The 22,854-nt window shown below is 42.8% G+C and overlaps 1 protein-coding gene across 2 annotated transcripts; it reads right to left on the bottom strand.

Annotated features, from left to right (window-relative positions):
• Positions 1-1,947: 1,947 nt before the first annotated feature.
• Positions 1,948-21,459, bottom strand: DTX2 (deltex E3 ubiquitin ligase 2). 2 transcript variants are annotated; one of them, XM_060756739.2, is made up of 10 exons: positions 21,362-21,459; positions 19,298-19,654; positions 16,166-16,823; positions 12,604-12,662; positions 12,064-12,165; positions 9,909-9,979; positions 8,392-8,550; positions 7,040-7,201; positions 4,849-4,938; positions 1,948-2,326 (listed from the first exon to the last, which is right to left on the bottom strand). In XM_060756739.2, the coding sequence occupies exons 2-10, from the start codon at positions 19,584-19,586 to the stop codon at positions 2,102-2,104; spliced, it is 1,815 nt and encodes a 604-aa protein (XP_060612722.2). In that variant the 5' UTR covers positions 19,587-19,654; positions 21,362-21,459; the 3' UTR covers positions 1,948-2,101. The 2 variants fall into 2 exon arrangements, with proteins under 2 accessions (XP_060612722.2, XP_060612723.2); XM_060756740.2 differs by lacking the exon at positions 12,064-12,165.
• Positions 21,460-22,854: the final 1,395 nt, after the last annotated feature.

Raw genomic sequence — 22,854 nt, forward strand, 5'->3', positions numbered from 1 at the left:
GAAGGGTGGAATATAAATACTGTAAATTACATTTCCCCATCGTGGTCAACTGTGAATCGCACATATGGTATTTCCTGCGCAGACAGTTCGAAATCTTCTAGAAAATTTATTAGACACTTTTAGGCGGTAGCCCCCGCCCACTCTCCCCTTGAGAGTATGTATAGCCAGTAGGCGGGGCTACTGCTTCAGTTCCTTTCATCTGCCACCTCTTTGGCAGGGAAAGTGGAGCAACAGCACCTCCCAGTGGCCGGAACCAAGCACAGCCTCCAAGATGCCAAAGATGGGAAAGCCATATATACCTCTGTCTATGTACAGTTATCTTGTCATTGTACAATAGCATTGAAAGTTTGCCGTATATGTGTCCTGCAGTCCGCTCTGAGAAGGGTGGAATATAAATACTGTAAATTACATTTCCCCATCGTGGTCAACTGTGAATCGCACATATGGTATTTCCTGCGCAGACAGTTCGAAATCTTCTAGAAAATTTATTAGACACTTTTAGGCGGTAGCCCCCGCCCACTCTCCCCTTGAGAGTATGTATAGCCAGTAGGCGGGGCTACTGCTTCAGTTCCTTTCATCTGCCACCTCTTTGGCAGGGAAAGTGGAGCAACAGCACCTCCCAGTGGCCGGAACCAAGCACAGCCTCCAAGATGCCAAAGATGGGAAAGCCATATATACCTCTGTCTATGTACAGTTATCTTGTCATTGTACAATAGCATTGAAAGTTTGCCGTATATGTGTCCTGCAGTCCGCTCTGAGAAGGGTGGAATATAAATACTGTAAATTACATTTCCCCATCGTGGTCAACTGTGAATCGCACATATGGTATTTCCTGCGCAGACAGTTCGAAATCTTCTAGAAAATTTATTAGACACTTTTAGGCGGTAGCCCCCGCCCACTCTCCCCTTGAGAGTATGTATAGCCAGTAGGCGGGGCTACTGCTTCAGTTCCTTTCATCTGCCACCTCTTTGGCAGGGAAAGTGGAGCAACAGCACCTCCCAGTGGCCGGAACCAAGCACAGCCTCCAAGATGCCAAAGATGGGAAAGCCATATATACCTCTGTCTATGTACAGTTATCTTGTCATTGTACAATAGCATTGAAAGTTTGCCGTATATGTGTCCTGCAGTCCGCTCTGAGAAGGGTGGAATATAAATACTGTAAATTACATTTCCCCATCGTGGTCAACTGTGAATCGCACATATGGTATTTCCTGCGCAGACAGTTCGAAATCTTCTAGAAAATTTATTAGACACTTTTAGGCGGTAGCCCCCGCCCACTCTCCCCTTGAGAGTATGTATAGCCAGTAGGCGGGGCTACTGCTTCAGTTCCTTTCATCTGCCACCTCTTTGGCAGGGAAAGTGGAGCAACAGCACCTCCCAGTGGCCGGAACCAAGCACAGCCTCCAAGATGCCAAAGATGGGAAAGCCATATATACCTCTGTCTATGTACAGTTATCTTGTCATTGTACAATAGCATTGAAAGTTTGCCGTATATGTGTCCTGCAGTCCGCTCTGAGAAGGGTGGAATATAAATACTGTAAATTACATTTCCCCATCGTGGTCAACTGTGAATCGCACATATGGTATTTCCTGCGCAGACAATTCAAAATCTTCTAGAAAATTTATTAGACAGTTTTAGGAGGTAGCCCCCTCCCACTCTCCCCTTGAGAGTATATATAGCCAGTGGGCGGGGCTACCGCTTCAGTTCCTTTCATCCGCCGCCTCTTTGGCAGGGAAATGGAGCAACAGCACCTCCCAGTGGCCGGAACCAAGCACAGCCTCCAAGATGCCGAAGATGGGAAAGCCCAATCGGAATATAAATACTGTAAATTTAAAAAAATACATAATTTGTGGACAGAGGCTGGAAAACGGTAACGGGAAACACCGCAGAACGTAACTGCTTCAAATCGTGTCTCACGTAGACGGGAAGGAGGCGACAAAAACGAGTGTGATAAAACAGTTCTTTTTGTTTATGCGATGGTGGGTGTGTATTTACAGATGTGCATGTGTAAACCTTCTATTGCTCGGGAGGAACAGGGCAAAAGGGGTTTAAGGCAACGAGGGGCGCTCGGTTCGCGAGGAATCCCAACGCCGCTTAGTCTCAGGGTCTCAAGCAGTCCTCCGTGACGCCCTGAGCGGCCAGTTCGGCCAGCACATTGTCCAGGTAGTTGGGGTCCGGGTACCCGTGGCCCGAGAGGTTGGAGTTCATCTCCGTCTTGTGGTGGATCTCGTTCCAGACCACGGTATTGCTCTCGCCCGTCGTGCTGGAGGTCCCCACCGTGAAGATCAGCCGCCTCCGCCAGGCCAGCTTCAACAGTTCCAGGACCTGCGAGGGAAGAGGACGATGGGAATCGTGACTGACAGGCAAGAGTCTGTCCAGAATGCTAGGAGTCCCCAAACTACGTCCCGCGGGCCGGATGTGGCCCTCCATGGCCCTTTCCCGACTCAAAGGCCCACAACAATGACAATCTGAGTAAACTTGACTTTCTCATCAGGTAAACTAGTGTTTCTCAACCTTTCTAATGCCGCAACCCCTTAATCCAGTTCCACATGTTGTGGTGACCCCCAACCATAACATTACTTTCGTTGCTACTTCATAATCGTAATTTTGCTCCTGTTATGAATTACAATGTAAATATCTGATGTGCAGGATGTATTTTCATTCACTGGACCACATTGGGCACAAATACCCAATACAACCAAATATGAATACTGGTGGCATTGGGGGGATTGATTTTTTCATTTGGGAGTTGTACATGCTGGGATTTATAGTTCACCTACAATCAAAGAGCATTCTGAACTCCACCAACGATGGAATTGAACCAGATTTGGAACACAGAACTCCCATGATCAGCAGAAAATACTCAAAGGGTTCAGTGGCCATCGACCTTGAGTTTTGGAGTTGTAGTTCACCTCCATTCAGAGAACACTGTGGACTCACACAATTATGGATCTGGACCAGACATGAGTACTCAATATGCCCAAATGTGAACACTGGTGAAGTGTTAGGGGAAATAGACCTTGATATTTGGGAGTTGCAGATGCTGGGATTTATAGTTCACCTACAATCAAAGAGCATTCTGAACCCCACCAATGATGGAATTGAACCAAACTTGGAACACAGAACTCCCATGATCAGCAGAAAATACTCGGGTTCAGTGACCATTGACCTTGAATTTTGGAGTTGTAGTTCACCTCCATTCAGAGAGCACTGTGGACTCACACAATGATGGATCTGGACCAAACTCTACAAGAATACTCAATATGCCCAAATGTGAACACAGGTGGAGTGTTGGGGGAAATAGACCTTGATATTTGGGAGTTGTAGTTGCTGGGATTTATAGCTCACCTACAATCAAAGAGCATTCTGAACTCCACCAGTGATGGAATTGAACCAAACTTGGCACACAGAACTCCCATGATCAGCAGAAAATACTCAAAGGGTTCAGTGGCCATTGACCTTGAGTTTTGGAGTTGTGCCATTGACCTTGAGTTCTGGAGTTGTAGTTCACCTCCATTCAGAGAGCACTGTGGACTCACACAATGATGGATCTGGACCAGACTTGGCATGAGTACTTAATATGCCCAAATGTGAACACTGGTGGAGTTTGGGGGAAATAGACCTTGATATCTGGGAGTTGTAGATGCTGGGATTTATAGTTCACCTACAATCAAAGAGTACTCTGAACCCAGCCCACAGTTGATCTGCACCAAACTTGGCACACTACCTACATGTATGTATGTGGCTTGGGTGCCCACTTAGACAACCTCCCACCTCCACCGCCACCAAAAGCCCTCCCACCAAGGACATTACAGGTTACAGCGGGCACCACAAACATGTCTCCCAATGCTCACCAATGTCCTCCCCAAACACCACACTGCCCACCACCCAAGTGAAGACTTCCATTCAGGGACAATTTCATCCTAGATGTTCTGATTTTCCTCCAAAACGGACATCCCAGGGTTCCTTACTCTTTCCATTGCTGTGGAATTTGCATGATCCTGCCCACTGCTTCAGAGAGCACTGTGAACCCAACTAATGACGTATCTGCAACACACAGACCCAACACGCTCAACTGTGAATGCAGATAGAGTTTGGGGCTGAATATCATCCAGCCAATCTGGGAGTTGTAGTTCACCTGCATCCAGAGAAACTGTGACCCCCTCCCCACCACTGACAATGGGTTAGGACCAAACTTAGCACAGAGCAGCCCCATGACCAACTGAACATATTGCTGGGGTTTTGTGGGGAATTGGCCTTGGTTTTGGGAGTTGTAGTTCACCTGCATCCCGAGAGGACTGAACCCAGCCAACGTCGGATCGAGGTCAGACTTGGCACATGGGTGCAACATGGACAACTGTGCGTACAGGCCTGATGTGGGAGAAAGAGTTGCCCATGGTTTTGGGAATTGTAGTTCACCGGCATCCTGAGAGGACTGAATTCAGCCAACGTCGGATCTGGGTCAAACTTGGCACACGGGTGCAACATGGACAACTGTGCGTACAGGCCTGATGTGGGGGAAAGAGTGACCCACGGTTTTGGGAACTGTAGTTCACCTGTATCCCGAGAAGACTGAACCCAGCCAACGTCAGATCTGGGTCAAACTTAGCACACGGGTGCAACATGGACAACTGTGCGTACAGGCCAGATGTGGAGGAAAGATTGACCCACGGTTTTGGGAATTGTAGTTCACCCACTTCATTATGCATTTTACTAATGGGAGCATTCATAAACCAAATCAGAAACTGGCATTTTTCTAATAAATAGTGTTATTAATTAACTAAATAATATTATCTAACACCCCAAAACAATCTTATCTATTTTTGGCTAGCTGGACTGCTCCGTACCTTCCGTCCTTTCTCATTGTCCGGGAGGTAACAGTAGCGAGGGAAGCCCCTTGCGGTGAATGGCAGCCCCGGGTTGGGATGTTCCGGACCCTGAAACGACAGAGAACCCTCTCGTCAGCCCAAGTATCCCTGGCTTGAATGCTGGAGCGCTAAAAACGTTTGCTCCTATATTTGCAAAACCTTACACATCTGCGTCTGAAACAAGCCCCCGCATTCCCCTGGTGAATTGAACTACAACCTCCATTATCCCCAACAAGAAGCAGCACCACGCTCTGGGATTAATAGGGGAGAATGGGAATCTAGAGGCCAAGCAGCTGGAAAAAGCTGCTGTAAACAATACTCCCAAAAACAAGAGTATTATTTGCCTATTCTTTCTATACCTCATTTCTCTGCCAACATACCGTATATACTTGAGTATAAGCAGAGTTTTTCAGCCCTCGGCTTATACTTGAGTCAAGGTTGTTTATTATTTTACTCTATTATTATTACATTTATTATTTTACTATTTATTATTGCTATTATTACATATATTATTTTACTCCATTATTTTTATTATTTTATTACATTTATTATTTCAATCCATTATTATTGCATTTATTATTTTACTCTATTATTATTATTATTTTACTCTTTTATTATTACATATATTATTTTACTCCATTATTATTGCATGTATTATTTTCGTCTACTACTATTATTATTATTATAATTATTATTTTACTCTTTTATTATTACATTTATTATTTTCCTGTTTATTGTTATTATTACATATATTATTTTACTCCATTATTATATTTATTATTTTACTGTATTATTATTATTATTATTATATTTATTATTTCAATCCATTATTATTGCATCTATTATTTTACTCTGTTTATTATTGTTAAAGTGAAGACCTGGCTCTTCGATCAGGCATTCAACTAAGCAGCACAATTGATTGATTACTGGAATATGGATTATGGACAACGAGATCGGATGCTGATTCTATTGATGAGACATGATGGATTGTTGTTTTCTGTACTGCTGTATTGATGTTGATGTTAATTGATTGATATTACTGTTTTAAATTATTATGATTTTGTACTGTATTGCTGACACTGGTTGTTAACCGCTCTGAGTCGCCAAATGGCTGAGAAGAGCGGTATACAAGTAAAGTAAATAAATAAATAAATAAATATTCTTACATATATTATTTTACTCTATTATTATATTTATTATTTTACTCTGTTATTACATTTATTATTTCAATCCATTATTATTTTCGTCTATTATTATTATTATTATTATTATTGTTTTACTCTTACATTTATTATTTTCCTCTGTTTATTGTTATTATTACATATATTATTTCAATCCATTATTATTGCATTTATTATTTTACTCTATTACTATATTTATTATTTCAATCCATTATTGCATTTATTATTTTACTTCTCTACTATTATTGCATTTATTATTTTACTCTATTACCATTATATTTATTATTTTACTCTATCATTATTGCATTTATTATTTTACTCTATTATTATATTACTCTATTATTATTACATTTATTATTTTACTCCTTTAATATTACATTTATCATTTTACTCTATTATTATTTGAAGGATATGTAAGCACATAGACATTGAAGAAGGTTAGAATAATGGTTTAATCAGAGTTGAACAGTCTTATCTTAAATTATGGTATTATGTAAATATTCAAAACCATTTAACCTACTGAGGCCACAGTTAATGTAATTTTATTGATATCTATTTTCATTTTGAGCTGCTGTATTTTCCACCTTCGTCTTAGACTCGTTTTCCCAGTTTTCTGTTGTAAAAGTAGATGCCTCGGCTTATATTCGGGTCGGCTTATACTCAAGTATATACAGTATTTCATCACATAATAGTCACCACCACATAATAGTTGCATAACCTTTTTGAGGGTGGCAAAATGGGTATTTTTGTCTTTCTTGCATAACACTCGCAGAGCCATGCCTCGGCTTATATTAGGATTGGCTTATACTCGAGGATATACGGTAACCTATTTTATGATCATACAGTGCAAGGCATTGGTTTTTGAATAGATAGCCTCTCTGAGCGTCTTTTCAGAGAGTTCCAAAGGCCTCTCCTACCTGACTTGGGGGTGGAACTGGAGCCCTTCTATTGGTTTGGTTTTCCTACTCTTGGCACCTGAACATCCTCACCTGAATGCCCTTGTGGATCAAGTACATGATTTCGAGGGAGCCGCAGTCCTCGTACCCCGGGAGGGATTCCGAGAGGCTGGAGACGGCCATCTTCCCGCTGGGTTGCGTCCCAGTCTTCTCCCCGTAGATGGCCTTACACGACGGGCATTGCAGGCTGCCATCCTGGGGAAAGGGGAAGCAAAGGCACGCAGAAGTGTCATCCTTCCTGGCAGAATGGGGTTGGACTGGATTGCCTTTGGGGGTCCCTTCCAACGCTAGGAGGCTATGGAAGTCTTTAAACAGATGCTGGATGGATATCTGTCAAAAGGGATCGGATAGGGTCTTCCTGCCTGATGGAATGGGGTTGGACTGGATGGCCTTTGGGGGTCCCTTTCAATGCTAGGAGTATGGAAGTCTTTAAACACAGGCTGGATGGCTGTCTGTCGGGAAGGATTGGATGGTGTCTTCCTGCCTGGTGGAATGGGGTTAGGACTGGATAGCCTTTGGGGTCCCTTCTAATGCTAGAAGTCTATGGAAGGATTTAAACATACTTCAAAGGGCATATGCTGTGGCAATAAAGGCTGCAAAGAAATCCTTCTTTGCAGCCAATATTGCGTCTGCAAATAACCGTCCAACGGAGCTGTTCAAGGTTGTCAGAGGACTTTATATCCCGCTGCTCAAGATGGTTGTCTTCCTGCATGGCGGAATGGGGTTGGACTGGATGGCCTTTGGAGGTCCCTTCCAATGCTAGGAGTACGGAAGTCTTTAAACACAGGCTGGAGGGTTATCTCTCGGGAGGGATTGGATGGTGTCTTCCTGTCTGATGGAATGGGGTTGGACTGGATGGCCTTTGGGGGTCCCTTCCAATGCTAGGAGCCTATGGAAGTCTTTAAACAGAAGCTGAATGGTTATCTGTCGGGAGGGATCAAATGGTGTCTTCCTGCCTGGTGGAATGAGGTTAGGACTGGATGGCCCTTGGGGGTCTATGAGTCTATGGAATTCTTTAAACATACAATGGGATATGCTGCGGCAATACAGGCTGCAAAGAAATCCTTCTTTGCAGCCAATATTGTGTCTGCAAAGAACTATCTGGCGGAGCTGTTCCGGGTTGCCAGGGGACTGTTAAATCCCACCACTCAAGATGGCTGTCTTCCTGCCTGGCGGAATGGGGCTGGACTGGATGGCCTTTGGGGGTTCCTTCCAATGTTAGTAGCCTATGGAAGTCTTTAAACAGAGGGATCGAATGGTGTCTTCCTGCCTGGCTGAATGGGGTTGGACTGGATGGCCTTTGGGGGTTCCTTCCAACGCTAGGAGCCTACCAAGGACTCTCAGGTCAAGGGAAACCTCAGAGCGGGCTAGTGAGGGAGACGTACCTTGTTGCCGCTGGTGTACATGGCCAGGACGCAGAGCAGGTGGAAGGTGTGGCCGCAGCGGTCCAGCCTCCCGACGCTCCCCGGCTGCAGGGATTGGCTCTCGCAGGAGTCGCTGTATCCCGATGGAGCGCTCAGTTTCTCCATGCAGATGATGCAGTCCTGGGGAAGCAAGGTGGGAAGAGGACTTTGGTGCACAGAAGAGCTTCCCAAACGTTTCTTGTTGACCACACGATTTTGAGGCCGGCATCCTTGTGCGACACGGTCATTCAGTTTTACTCGCAAGGCAGTGGATGAGCCCATGCTATAGAAGAGTTTCGTGTATTTAATACATACCCTGCCCACGGCCTCTCCCTTCACCCTTACCTACCCTTTTCTATGGCGCACAGCAAACAGAGGAATTGATCAGCAAATGAAGATCATGATGTAGAGGAGTTGTAGGTCCGGGGATGTATAGTTCACCTGTAATCTATATATATAATGTATGTGTGTATGTGTATATAAATAGTATGTGTGTGTGTATATATAATGTATGTGTGTATATGTGTGTGTGTATATATATATATATATATATATATATATATATATATAATATGTATGTGTGTATATGTGTGTGTGTATGTATGTGTATTTGGCCTGTTCCTAAGGAATTGTAGGTCCTGGGATGTATACTTCACCTGCAATCTATATATATAATGTGTGTGTACGTATGTGTGTATATATATATAATGTATGTGTGTATATATATGTGTGTATGTATTGTGTGTAGGTGTATATATATATATATATAATGTATGTGTGCATATGTGTGTGTGTGTGTATATGTGTGTGTATTTGGCTTGTTCCTACAGGAATTGTAGGTCCTGGGATGTATAGGTCACCTGCAATCTATATATATAATGTGTGTGTGTGTGTGTGTGTGTGTATATATATATATAGTATGTGTGTATATATATGTGTATGTATATATGTATGTGTATTTGGCCTGTTCCTACAGGAATTGTAAGTCCTGGAATGTATAGTTCACCTGCAATCTATATATATAATGTGTGTGTATGTGTATGTGTGTGTATATATATATGTGTGTATGTATTTGGTCTGTTCCGACTTACAAACAAATGTCCCTGTTCCGACTTACAAACAAATTCAACTTAAGAACAAACCTACCGAACCTGTCTTGTTTGTAACTTGAGGACTGCCTGTATACGTTCCATACAATCTTTACTATTACGAAATTCCTCCTTTAGCTTTCTCCTGTACTACAGTTCTTGCAGAGTTCCCTCTATAACTGCTCCATGTTGAGCTCATGCAATTTGACCCGACTTGAACTGCCGAGGCTCAACGATCCTAGAAGACAGTTGTTTTCCAAGACCTTTAGCCTTCCCAGCCCAAACTATAACGCCCAGGATTCCATCGCAGTCCTAAGTGGGATCAAACCACATCCATTTGATAGTGTAGATGCACCCAAAGAAGGCTGTGTATAGGGATCTTTGGAACTTCCTGCAGCCGTGGGAACGTACCTCGTCGGCGGGAGGCGGCTTCAGCTCCTGCACGTACTTCTTGACCACTTCTTCGGGGCCGAGGGCAACAGCTGGGAAGTGGAGAAAGGAGAGCAAGAGAAGAGTCAACGTATGCCAAGCTATCATCCAAGAAGGAAACCGCAACGGCAAATTGGGAAGAAAGGGTTAGCGGTCGCGAGAAAGTTAATCCGGCCAAAGTCGCGTTCGGAGCCACCGCCTAGAAGAACATGTTCGAAGCTAAACAAAGAGCGAATGGTCAGAGCAGGCCTTGAGAAGGAAGTTGCTTCAGGAGAGAAGAGGGAACACTTTGGAGTCCGAAACAATTTGATGGTGCCTTCAGTCAGAAATATTTGTGTGTTAGAAGGCCTCTGTATGAGTTGGCCTCAGTGTTAGTTCACTTCAGTGTGTTAGAAGGCGTCAGTCTGAGAGAGCTCTCAGTGTGAGAATGCCTTAGTGGTTGAGGTCTCTGTGGGAGAAGGGCTTTAGTGTGTTGGAAGGTCTCAGTATGAGTAGGCCTCAGTGTTAGTTCGCTTCAGCATGTTAGAAGGCGTCAGACTGAAAGAGCCCTCAGTGTGAGAAGGCCTCAGTGGGAGAAAGGCCTGTGTGAGGTTGAGGTCTCTGTGGGAGAAAGGCTTCAGTGTGTTAGTAGGCCTCAGTATGAGTAGGCCTCAGTGTTAGTTTGCTTCAGTGTGTTAGAAGGCGTCAGTTTGAGAGAGCCCTCAGTGTGAGAAGGCCTCAATGGGAGAAAGGCCTGTGTGAGGTTGAGGTCTCTGTGGGAGAAGGGCTTCAGTGTGTGAGTAGGCCTCAGTGTTAGTTCGCTTCAGTGTGTTAGAAGGTGTCAGTCTGAAAGAGCCCTCAGTGTGAGAAGGCCTCTGTGGGAGAAAGGCCTCTGTGAAGTTGAGGTCTCTGTGGAAGAAGGGCTTCAGTGTGTTAGAAGGCCTCAGTATGAGTTGATCTCAGTGTTAGTTCGCTTCAGTGTGTTAGAACGCGTCAGTCTGAAAGAGCCCTCAGTGTGAGAAGGTTTCAGTGGGAAAAAGGCCTGTGTGAGGTTGAGGTCTCTGTGGAAGAAGGGCTTCAGTGTGTTAGTAGGCCTCAATGTTAGTTCGTTTCAGTGTATTAGAAGGCATCAGTCTGAGAGAGCCCTCAGTGTGAGAATGCCTCAGTGGGAGAAAGGCCTGTGTGAGGTTGAGGTCTCTGTGGGAGAAGGGCTTCAGTGTGTTAGAAGGCCTCAGTATGATTTGACCTCAGTGTTAGTTCGCTTCAGTGTGTTAGAAGGCATCAGTCTGAAAAAGCCCTCAGTGTTAGAAGGCCTCAGTGGGAGAAAGGCTTCAGAGTTAGTAGGCTTCCATTCTTTCAGTTCTGCAACAGAGCCTGCATGATGTTTCGCGTTGGTTTTAAACAACTGATTTTAAAGTAGATGTAACCGATTTGTGTGTTGGTGTATATTTATAGTTATTTTATGTTTTGGCATGGAATGCTTACCATATATGTTGTGCTCCACCCTGAGTCCCTTTCGGGGTAAGAAGAGCGGAATATAAATGTTTCAAATAAATAAGGCCTCAGTGTAAGAGAAGCCCCAGGTTGAAGGCCATTGTGAGTGAAGCTTCAGTGTGAGAGAAGCCTCAGTGTGAGAGAAACCACAGGTTGAAGGCCTTCGTGTGTGAACCTTCAGTGCAAAGGCTGCTGTGTGTAAAGCTACTGTGTGAAGCTCCTGTGTAACTTCGGTGTGAGAGCAGCCTCTGTGAGAGCGAATTTGTTTATCTGCATGAGAAAGAAACCCAGGAAGGAAGTATAAAGAACTTTGTGTTGTGGAAACCTTGTAAATAGTGGAAATATAGCTTGATTACCTGTAACCGTAGTTTCCCGAGTGGTCACCTGTGAATTCTGTGAAGGCGCAGAAACTACCATATGTGCGATTCACAGTTGACCACGATGGGAAACCATGTTACTTTACTCTAAAGAAAAGCCTCCTATGGAAGAGACAACATTGATCCCAGTGTTGTCGTTATTTTTATCACGTTTTGCTACGGGTGCTTGGTCACGCTGCTGCAGAAGGGGGTTGGACTGGATGGCCTTTGGGGGGCTCTTCTCAGCCAAGGCAAAGGAAGAGGAGGAAAGCAGCAAGCTGAGAGCGGGTCCAGGCAAGCGGGGCTACCTTTGCCTCCCTTAACAACGGAGGGGCGCTTCCTAGAGCCTCTTTGAGCTTTGACGAGCTGCACCGGAAGTCCCGGGACGGACATCAGAAAGGCCATCATGCCTAGAAGGGAGCGGGGGAGGAGGCAGGCATGCGAGGGGAGGAGGAGGGGAGAACACGGGACGTCATACCGTCGCTGCGGAAACCAAACCGAAAAATCAAAGCAACCAACACCCCAGGACCTGATTCCAGAAGAACCAAATGAATACAGAAACACAAAGCAAACACACGGAAGCAATTCAGGGAGAGGGAAGCGCAGCTCTGAAGAGCCCCCCAAATCTATTTTGGCTGGAGTTACACTTGATTGAGATAACATCTCTCTAGGAATTTCTAGATCTGTGTGCGCTCCGTACTTTATGTGCTGCAGCTCACGCTTTAGGGCTGTGTGCAGCTTTGCAAGGTGTGGATAAGTGCGAGAAAGATATACATAGATGGACCTATATGTTAGCAACTCGAGGAATGGGTGAGAGAGAAGGTAGCAAATGGCAGGTGTAACGTTACCTGAGAGGGCCTGGCTCACTTTGCTGGGCCTGGACATGCTGACGGGGAGCTTTGGGATGCTGAGGAGACAAAAGGAAAAACAAGGTCATCGGTAATGTACGGAGAATAGAGAAGGATAGGGAATATGCACAAAATCAGACACAGCGTGCGTACTTTGTATGCACTACGTTATAACTTACCCGTATTTAATTGCATAATAGTCGCACTTTTGATCCCCCTTTTAAATTAATAGTACTTTGCGTGCACTATGTTATAACTTACTTGTATTTCATCGCATAATAGTCGCATTTTTGATCCCCTTTTTGAATTAATAGTACTTTGAAAGCACTACGTTATAAATTACCTGTATTTCATCACATAATAGTCGCACTTTTGATCCCCTTTTAAAATTAATAGTACTTTGTATGCACTATGTTATAACTTTCCCGTATTTCATCGCATAATAGTCGCACTTTTGATCCCCTTTTTGAATTAATAGTACTTTGTATGCACTACGTTATAACTTACCCGTATTTCATCGCATAATAGTCGCACTTTTCATCGACTTTTTAAATTAATATAATGTGATATAATATATGACAATATATTGTATATACATATAATTTTTATAATATAATGTAATGCAATATATTACTACTACTAATGTTATAATTACATATTTATATTACATGTAATATTACTAATAATACAATATAATGGTATAGTATAATACAGTAATATTTAATACTGATATTGTACTATGCTAATAACATATATTGTGTGTGTATATATATATATATATATATATATATATATATATATATATAGGATTGAAAAGGGCGGCATATAAATGTTGCAAATAAATAAATAAATAAATAATGCAAGTGAGGAGAAGAGCAAACCACAGACCACTTACTAAAATGCGTTCCGAGCCCTACCACATGCACAATGGAGGTCCTCCTTATAGCAACACCAGAGGCACTCCATGTGGCCAGCTTCTGGTCAGAGGACATTTGAGTATAGTGCCAACTTTGTGATTTTAAATACATTACATCTGTACCATTGGTTCACTTCTGACACAATACATAATTGAAAAAAGGGGATGAGACTATTACGTGTGCGCCAGCTGCGCCTGTACCTTGGGAAGTCTGACTTGGCCACGGTGGTCCACACTTTGGTTACATCCCGCTTAGATTACTGCAATGCTCTCTACGTGGGGCTGCCTCTGAAGACTGCCTGGAAGCTGCAGCTAGTCCAACGCTCGACAGCCAGATTTCTAACGGGGGCTGGGTACAGGGAGCATACAACCCCTCTGTTACGCCAGCTCCACTGGCTGCCGATTAGCTTCCGAGCACAATTCAAAGTGCTGGTTTTGACCTACAAAGCCCTAAACGACACTGGCCCTGTTTACCTGTCCGAACGGATTATCCCCTATGAGCCATCAAGGCTATTAAGATCTTCCAGAGGGGCCCTGCTCTCGGTCCCACCACCCTCACAGTCGCGCTTGGTGGGGACGAGAGACAGGGCCTTCTCAGTGGTGGCTCCCCGGCTCTGGAACTCCCCTCCACTAGAGATCCAATCTGCCCCCTCCCTCCTGACTTTCAGGAAATTACTAAAGACCTGGCTCTGGAATGTGGCTTTTGAGGACTGAATCTTTAATGAACTGTGACTACGACTATGACTGCGATTGTATTGACGTTTTGGCCTGGGTAATTGTAATGATGATGTTTTATTGTATTTTATTGTGTTGTTTTTAATTCTTAATGATGTTGCACCCGCTTGTATTTGTATACTTTGTAATTGCATATATCCTGTAAACCGACCTGAGTCCCTCGGTTGAGGTGAGAAGGCTGGTATAGAAATCTTCCAAATAAATAAATAAATAAAACAAAACATCAGAAACTGGGGAATCAAAAGCAGATTTTTTTCCCCCCACGTAATAGTCTCACCCCCTTTTTGGCAAAGAGCACCGATTGCACTATCTAACATTTTTGTTCCTGGGTTATCAATGTCATTTCCTAATTGGTTCTTTTCCAAGTTCTGCTGGGTAGCAAAAAACCAACAGAGAGTCAATACGGAGTGTGAGAACAGAAGGAGGTGCGGACTGGGAAGCGCAGGAAGGAAGGTTCCAATCTGGGCAAAGGGACAGAAGGAAGGAAGGCAGGGGCACGGCCACGGCTGCCTGCTCCGGTTTCCTCTAATTGTGTACACTAGGGATTTTGACGAGCTGCAAATATGCAGAGGTAATTACCACGCTTCCGACAGGAGGCTATTATGCCGCCCAGGGACTGTCTCTGGGTGTTGAAACCACTGTTCTTTCCGCGGCTAACAGTGAGGTCTCCCAGGCTCTCGAAGATGGAGGGCGGAATCCAGGGTTTCGTGAACGTATCGTTGTGCCCGTTCCTGGCAAAACACACGTTGTTTGGAGGTTCAAGGAGCTGCCTGATGGGAGGTTTGGCCCAATTCTATCATTGGTGGGGTTCAGAATGCTCTGTGATTGTAAGTGAACTATAAATCCCAGCAACTACAACTCCCAAATGTCAAGACCCTATTTTCCCCAAACTCCACCAGTGTTCACATTTGGGCATATTGAGTATTCGTGTCGAGTTTGGTCCAGATCCATCATTGTTTGAGTCCACAGTGATCTCTGGATGTAGGAGAACTACAACTCCAGAACCAAAGGACATTGCCCACCAAACCCTTCCAGTATTTTCTGTAGGACATGGGAGAACTGTGTGCCAAGTTTGGTTCAATTCCACCGTTGGTGGGGTGCAGAATGCTCCTTGATTGTAGTTGAACTATAAATCCCAGAAACTACAACTCTCAAATGACAAAATCAAATTTTTTTGAGTGATGGTCTCTCCCTGGGTTAGTAGGTGTCTGCATTTATTAATTTTATTACATTTATTATTTGAGTTGCCTCTGGCTGAGAAAGGCAGTATACAAAAGCGGTAAATAAATAAATAAATAAATAAACTCTTGACTGTTGGACGCAAGTGTGAATGCTGCAATTAATCACCTTGATTAGCATCGCAAAGCCTTGAAAAAAAAAGGGAGTGAGACTATTACGTAATGAAAAAAAGGGGTGAGACTATTACGTGATGAAAAAAGGGGGTGAGACTATTACGTAATGAAAAAAAGGGGTGAGACTATTACGTGATGAAAAAAAGGGGGTGAGACTATTACATGATGAAAAAAAGTTCTACCTTTGATTCCCCCGGTTTCTGGTGTCTTCCTTTATGTCAGAATGCAGCTTCAAAGCCTGGCTGCTTCCTGCCTGGGGGAATTCTTTGTTGGGAGGTGTTAGCTGGCCCTGATTGTTTCCTGTCTCGATTTCCCCTTTTTTCTGAGTGTTGTACTTTATTTACCGTCCTGACTAATCCACCTAGAGAAGTCAACCCCACTCCCAGATTCGAACCAACAACCTTTTGGTCAGCAAGTTCAGCAGCTCAGCGGTTTAACCTTGAATTACCTTGCCAAATTTAAGGTGTGCATTCCATTCACATAATAAAAAGGGAAGCTGCTTCAGGAGCATTCATCCTACAGTACACAGGATTCCCCCTTGCCCCCAAATATAGCATACCTGACCGCTTTGGGTGCACCGTGCGGCGGATTGGGCCCAATGACTGTCGGCGGTTGCGGTGCCGCCGCCCCCAAACTGTGAACGCTCAGCTTCGGCATCGAGCGAGCTCCGGAAAGGATGGGTTTGCTGTAAGGGACAAAGCCCACTGGAGAGTGGCCCAGCCCCGCAGTCCTGCCGGCGACTCCCTGCATCCCGACAAAGGGCCGGGGTCCGCTCCCAGCGGAAGGACCCGGAAGGTTGAGGATGGAGTGCCGGTACCGTGTGGCGATGGGCCCGGGCCCGCTGTTGAGCAGGCACTGCTGGCACGAACACGACGCTCCCGCATGAGGAGGAGGAGGAGGAGGAACAAGAGGAACTGGAGGCCATCCCGAAGCCATGGTCACCGGGTAGGGCGAGTCCAGGCGCCTCCGGATGCGCCGCTGGTAGCCGGTTGCCTTGTTGGTCTGGGTGAGCGAGGTGAAGTCGATCCCGTAGTTGTAGCCAAAGGGACCGAGGTCCACCTGGGGGCTCTTGAAAGCAAAGGCTTGTTCCATGTGGACGCAGACGTTCATCTCGTACGGGAACCAGCCGCCTTCGTCATTCTGCCACTCCCACACCACGCCTTGCCCGGCCGCCGAATCCAGTGGGAAAACGTGCCGCCGCACCAAGCGCATGGTCCCTGCGAGGAGGAAGTGGAGGGAAAGAGGAAACATATCACAGGCAGTCCCTGAGTTACAAACATCCGCCTTACGACTGACTCCTTCCTGAGACAACACGAAGTGACAGGAATCCACTTCTTGGAAAGAAGGAAAATCCACTCCTGGAAGTGTTATTATATATATATATATATATATATATATACACACACACATACACACACACACACTCGCACATATTGCTTTTGATCACATAGGGAAAGGTGAACACCCCTGTTGAGTTTCCTTTACTGTATATGTATGTATGTATGTGTATGTGTATATATATATCTGCCACATATACACACACACGCATATATATATATGTGTGTGTATGTGTATATATATATATGGAGTTACACTGTAAAAATGTCCCTGTTCCACTTTACAAACAAATTCAACATACCGTATATGCTCGAGTATAAGCCCTCCCCGGCTTATACTTGAGTCAAGGTTATTGTTTTACTTTGTTGTTGTTATCACCAAGTGACATCATTTTACTCTATTTACTATTATTAATACATTTCCATTATTTTACTCTATTATTATTATTACTTTTATTACAATTATTATTTTACTCTATTATTATTATTACATTTATTATTTTACTCTATTAGTACTACATTTCCATTATTATTATTATTATTACTTTTATTACATTTATAATTTTACTCTATTTACTATTATTATTACATTTCCATTATTTTACTATTATTTTTATTATTATTACTTTTATTACATTTATTATTTTACTCTATTTACTATTATTATTATTTTTACATTTCCATTATTTTACTCTATTATTTTTATTATTATTACTTTTATTACATTTATTATTTTACTCTATTTACTATTAGTACTACATTTCCATTATTTTACTATATTATTATTATTACTTTTATTACGTTTATTATTTTACTCTATTTACTATTAGTACTACATTTCCATTATTTTACTCTATTATTATTATTACTTTTATTACATTTATTATTTTACTCTATTTACTATTAGTACTACATTTCCATTATTTTACTATATTATTATTATTACTTTTATTACGTTTATTATTTTACTCTATTTACTATTAGTACTACATTTCCATTATTTTACTCTATTATTACTATTACTTTTATTACATTTATTATTTTACTCTATTTACTATTAGTACTACATTTCCATTATTTTACTATATTATTATTATTACTTTTATTACGTTTATTATTTTACTCTATTTACTATTAGTACTACATTTCCATTATTTTACTCTATTATTATTATTATTACTTTTATTACGTTTATTATTTTACTCTATTTACTATTAGTACTACATTTCCATTATTTTACTCTATTATTATTATTACTTTTATTACGTTTATTATTTTACTCTATTTACTATTATTACCACATATCCATTATTTTACTACTACTATTATTATCATTATTATTATTGCTTTTATTACATTTATTATTTTACTCTGTTATTATTATTATTACATTTATTATTATTATTATTTATTATTAAACTTAATTTGTACCCCGCTAGCATCTCCCAGAGGATTCGATGCGGCTTACAACAGGCCGAGGCCACAACAATACAACATAGCAATACAATCAAGCAAATCAAACAATTAAAACAAATTAAAGCAAAATAAACAACAAGCACAGTACATTAAAACACAATAAAACTGGGCCGGGCCAAAAGGTGGGTACAAGGATTAAAAGTGCTGATTTGACAGGAGGTGTATAAAGGGTTTCTAGGGCGAGTGCGATGTGCAATGTGCAGCAGTCATTGGTTCTGATAAAGTGCTTGTGGGACTCGGTAGTGGAGGTTTCCTAATCTGGGAAGGTGCATCGGAAAAGCCAGGTTTTTAAGTTCTTTCTGAAAATAGCCAATGAAGGGGCCTGTCTAAGGTCTTTGGGGAGGGTGTTCCAGAGTTGGGGGGCCACCACGGAGAAGGCCCTGTCCCGCGTCCCCACCAAGCGTGCTTGCGACGCCTGTGGGATCACGAGCAGGGCCTCTCCTAATGACTGAAGAGAACGTGTGGGTTCATAGATGGAAATGCGGTCATGCAGGTAGGCTGGTCCCAAACCGTTCAGGGCTTTGTAGGTAAGCACCTGCACCTTGAATTGAGCTCGGAATATAAACGGCAGCCAGTGGAGTTCCTTAAACAGGAGGGTTGACCTCTCTCTGTAAGGGGCCCCAGTTAACATCCTGGCTGCTGATCGTTGGACCAGTTGGAGCTTCCGAGCCGTCTTCAAGGGCAGCCCCACGTAGAGCGCATTGCAGTAATCCAATCTGGAGGTGACCAAGGCATGGACCACTCCGGCCAGATCCGCCTTTGCTCTATTATTACTGTTACTGCATTTCCATTTTTTTACTCAGCAGGCGAACCATCAACACGCACAAGTCACACTGTTTACCGATTGGCTAGGAGATGGAAGTCCCTGTGGACATTACCTGTATCTTGTCGGAACTGCGTCAAACTGGGGATGTCGATGACGTAGGGGGCCAAAGCAGGGTCCGCTTGCCCCAGGGGGATGCTGCCTTGCAAGGGCCAGGTCCCCAGCGAGCGCCGGCCCTTTGCCGCCAGGGCTTGGAAGGACTGCTCGATGTAGCAGCACACCCCACTGCAGTACGGCCTCCAGCGCCCACACTCGTCCTGCCACTCCCACACCGCGGCCCCCGGGTCCGGCGGAGGAAGAGGAGGAGGCCCGACAGAGGTCCCTGGCAAGGCGGCCATTTTCATACCACCACTTGAACCACGGAGTCTTCGGGACTTCAAAGCATCGCCGCATCAACATTCATCTTCGACGTCTAGAAGCAGAACAGGGAAAAGGAAGGAAAGGCCAAGCGTGACACTCCATCCGCGAGAGAATTTTCTCCCTGCAGGAGATCCCGAGTTCGCCCTCCACACACAGTTATTACATGATTTTTGTTCCTGTGCTACCAATGTTGTTTCCTAATTGGTTCTATCATAAAGTCATGGGAAAACGTTGATCCAACTGCCAAAACTTTGTTGTTGCAAGAGAGACATCCTGCAGCACATTTTGCGACAGTTTTTCTATAAATATCTCAACACAGAGTCTCAACCGATTCAACCCGAACGACACTGCCACACAATGGAATGGCTAAAACACCAAAGTCAAAATATTATCAGAATTTAAGTTATTCAGCCAGAAATTGAAAAGAATCGTATAGGCTCTTTATTATTATTATTATTATTATTATTATTATTATTACTATTTGATTAATACATCTGTACTGCAGAGCTAAGGCAGTTGGATATATATATATATATATATATATTACATTACAGTAGCATTATAATGCTACTGTAATGTAATATATATATATATATATATAAATATATATATATATATTACATTACAGTAGCATTATAATAAATTATAACAATATTATAATATATAATAATATGATATATAATATTAATTTAATAATTACTATTACTATTTGATTAATACATCTGTACTGCAGAGCTAAGGCAGTTGAATATATATATATATATATATATATACACATATATAATAGTAACATAATAAATTATAATAATATTATAATATATAATAATAATATAATATATAGTAATATTAATTTAATAATAATAATTACTATTTGATTAATACATCTGTACCGAAGAGATAAGGCAGTTGGATATATTATATATATATATGTACATATATTATAGTAATATTATAATAAATTATAACAATATAATATAATAATATGATATATAATATTAATTTAATAATTATTATTATTACCATTTGATTAATACATCTGTACTGCAGAGCTAAGGCAGTTGGATATTTTATATATATATATATATATATATATATATATATACACACACACACACATATTATAGTAGCATTATAATAAATTATAACAATATTATAATATATAATAATATTAATTTAATAATAATAATAATAATAATTACTATTTGATTAATACATCTGTACTGCAGAGCTAAGGCAGTTGGATAATATATATATATATACACACACACACATACATACCCACATATATAAAAGTGTTATAATATAAATTATAACAATATTATAATATATAATAATAATATTAATATATAATATTAATTTAATAATAATAATTACTATTTGATTAATACATCTGTACTGCAGAGCTAAGGCAGTTGGATATATATATATATATATATATTAGTAACATTATAATAAATTATAAAAATATTATAATATATAATATATAATATTAATTTAATAATAATAATTACCATTTGATTAATCCATCTGTGCTGCAGAGCTAAGGCAGCTGGATCCCTGTTTCACAGGCCTGCTGGCTCAAGGCTCCTGGGTGCTGGGAGTTGTAGTTTGCCAAGGCCTTGGGCCTTTCCCCACCGAAGAGAGGCCTGTTGCCTCTCCCAAACTACAAATCCCAGGATCCTGAGGCAGCCCCAGTGGGGCCTTCTCCCCGCTGCGGCCCGCCCCGAACTACAACTCCCACCCCCCGCAGGCCCCTCACCTTCCCTCTGCCTGTTGCCAAGGAAGCGCCTCTCCAAACTCCCTGGGCCTCCTTCTCCAACGGCGGAAGTGCCGGGGCGCCCACTGCGCATGCGCGCGCTCCTTCCGTTCCCGAAGGGCGCATGCGCATCCGAAATCGCGGTGCCTGATGGGAAAAGAGGCGCAAAATGGCGTCGGTTTGGTTTCCTTTTCAGGCCTAAGAAGTTCCTGAGCCAGGAAAGAGACATTAGAGAAGGCCCACACGAGCAGGGATGGTCTGCCCAAAACAAGACGCTTTTGAGCCAGGAAAGAGACATTAGAGAAGGGCCACATTAGTCCAGAAGGTCTAATGAGGACTCCCATGTTCTTCAGTGGGAGCTTGAGTGGAATTCCTCTCATTTAGGAAAGAGGAAAAGGCAGAGGAAGGAGAGACCCAATTACCAATATCCAGATCCTGGAGAATGGAGAAAGGCAGGGAGTTTCAGAAAAACATCTACTTCTGCTTCATTGACTATTCTAAAGCCTTTGACTGTGTGGATAAGAAAAGGCAAAAGCTGCACATCGCAAGTGCTGAACCTGACTCAGCACATAGAAGATGGCTTTGAAAGGCAGCAGATCACAGGAGCTGTCTTCATAGACCTGTCAGCAGCCTATGATACTGTGAACCACCACCGCCTCCTCCTGAGAAAAATGTATAATATCACCAAGGACGACCACCTCACCCGCCTCATAGGAAACCTGCTACAAAACAGGAGCTTTTTTGTTGAGTTCCAGGTCCAGAGAAGCAGATGGCGGAAACAGAAGAACGGCCTGCCTCAGGGGAGTGTACTTGCCCCATCCATGTTCAACATTTACACAAATGACCAGCCACTGCCAGAAGGGACGGAGAGCTTCATCTATGCTGATGATCGTGCCATCACCGCTCAAGCAGGGAGCTTTGAGATGGTTCAACAGAAGCTCTCTGAAGCTCTAGGTGCTCTTACTGCCTATTACAGGGAAAACCAGCTGATCCCCAACCCATCTAAAACACAGACATGTGCTTTTCATCTCAAGAACAGACAAGCATCCCGAACTCTGAAGATCACCTGGGAAGGAATCCCACGGGAGCATTGCAGCGCACCCAAATACCTGGGAGTCACTCTGGACCGTGCTCTGACCTACAAGAAGCACTGCCTGAATATCAAGCAAAAAGTGGGTGCTATAAACAATATCATACGAAAGCTGACTGGCACAACCTGGGGATCACAACCAGACACATGTGTTCCACACTGGGCATGCGTACTCAACAGCAGAGTAGCAAAGCACAAGGGCAAATGTCTTCACTGTGTCTGGTTGTGATCCCCAGGTTGTGCCAGTCAGATGTTATTTCTAGCACCCACTTTTTGCTTGATATTCAAGCAGTACTTCTTGTAAGTCAGAGCAAGGTCCAGAGTGACTCCTGGTACTTTGGTGTGCTGCAATGCTCCAGTGGGATTCCTTCCCAGGTCATGCTCCGAGCATGAGATGCTTGTCTGT

The sequence above is a fragment of the Anolis sagrei genome, chromosome 11 (genome assembly GCF_037176765.1).
Source record: "Anolis sagrei isolate rAnoSag1 chromosome 11, rAnoSag1.mat, whole genome shotgun sequence".
NCBI lineage: Eukaryota > Metazoa > Chordata > Lepidosauria > Squamata > Dactyloidae > Anolis > Anolis sagrei.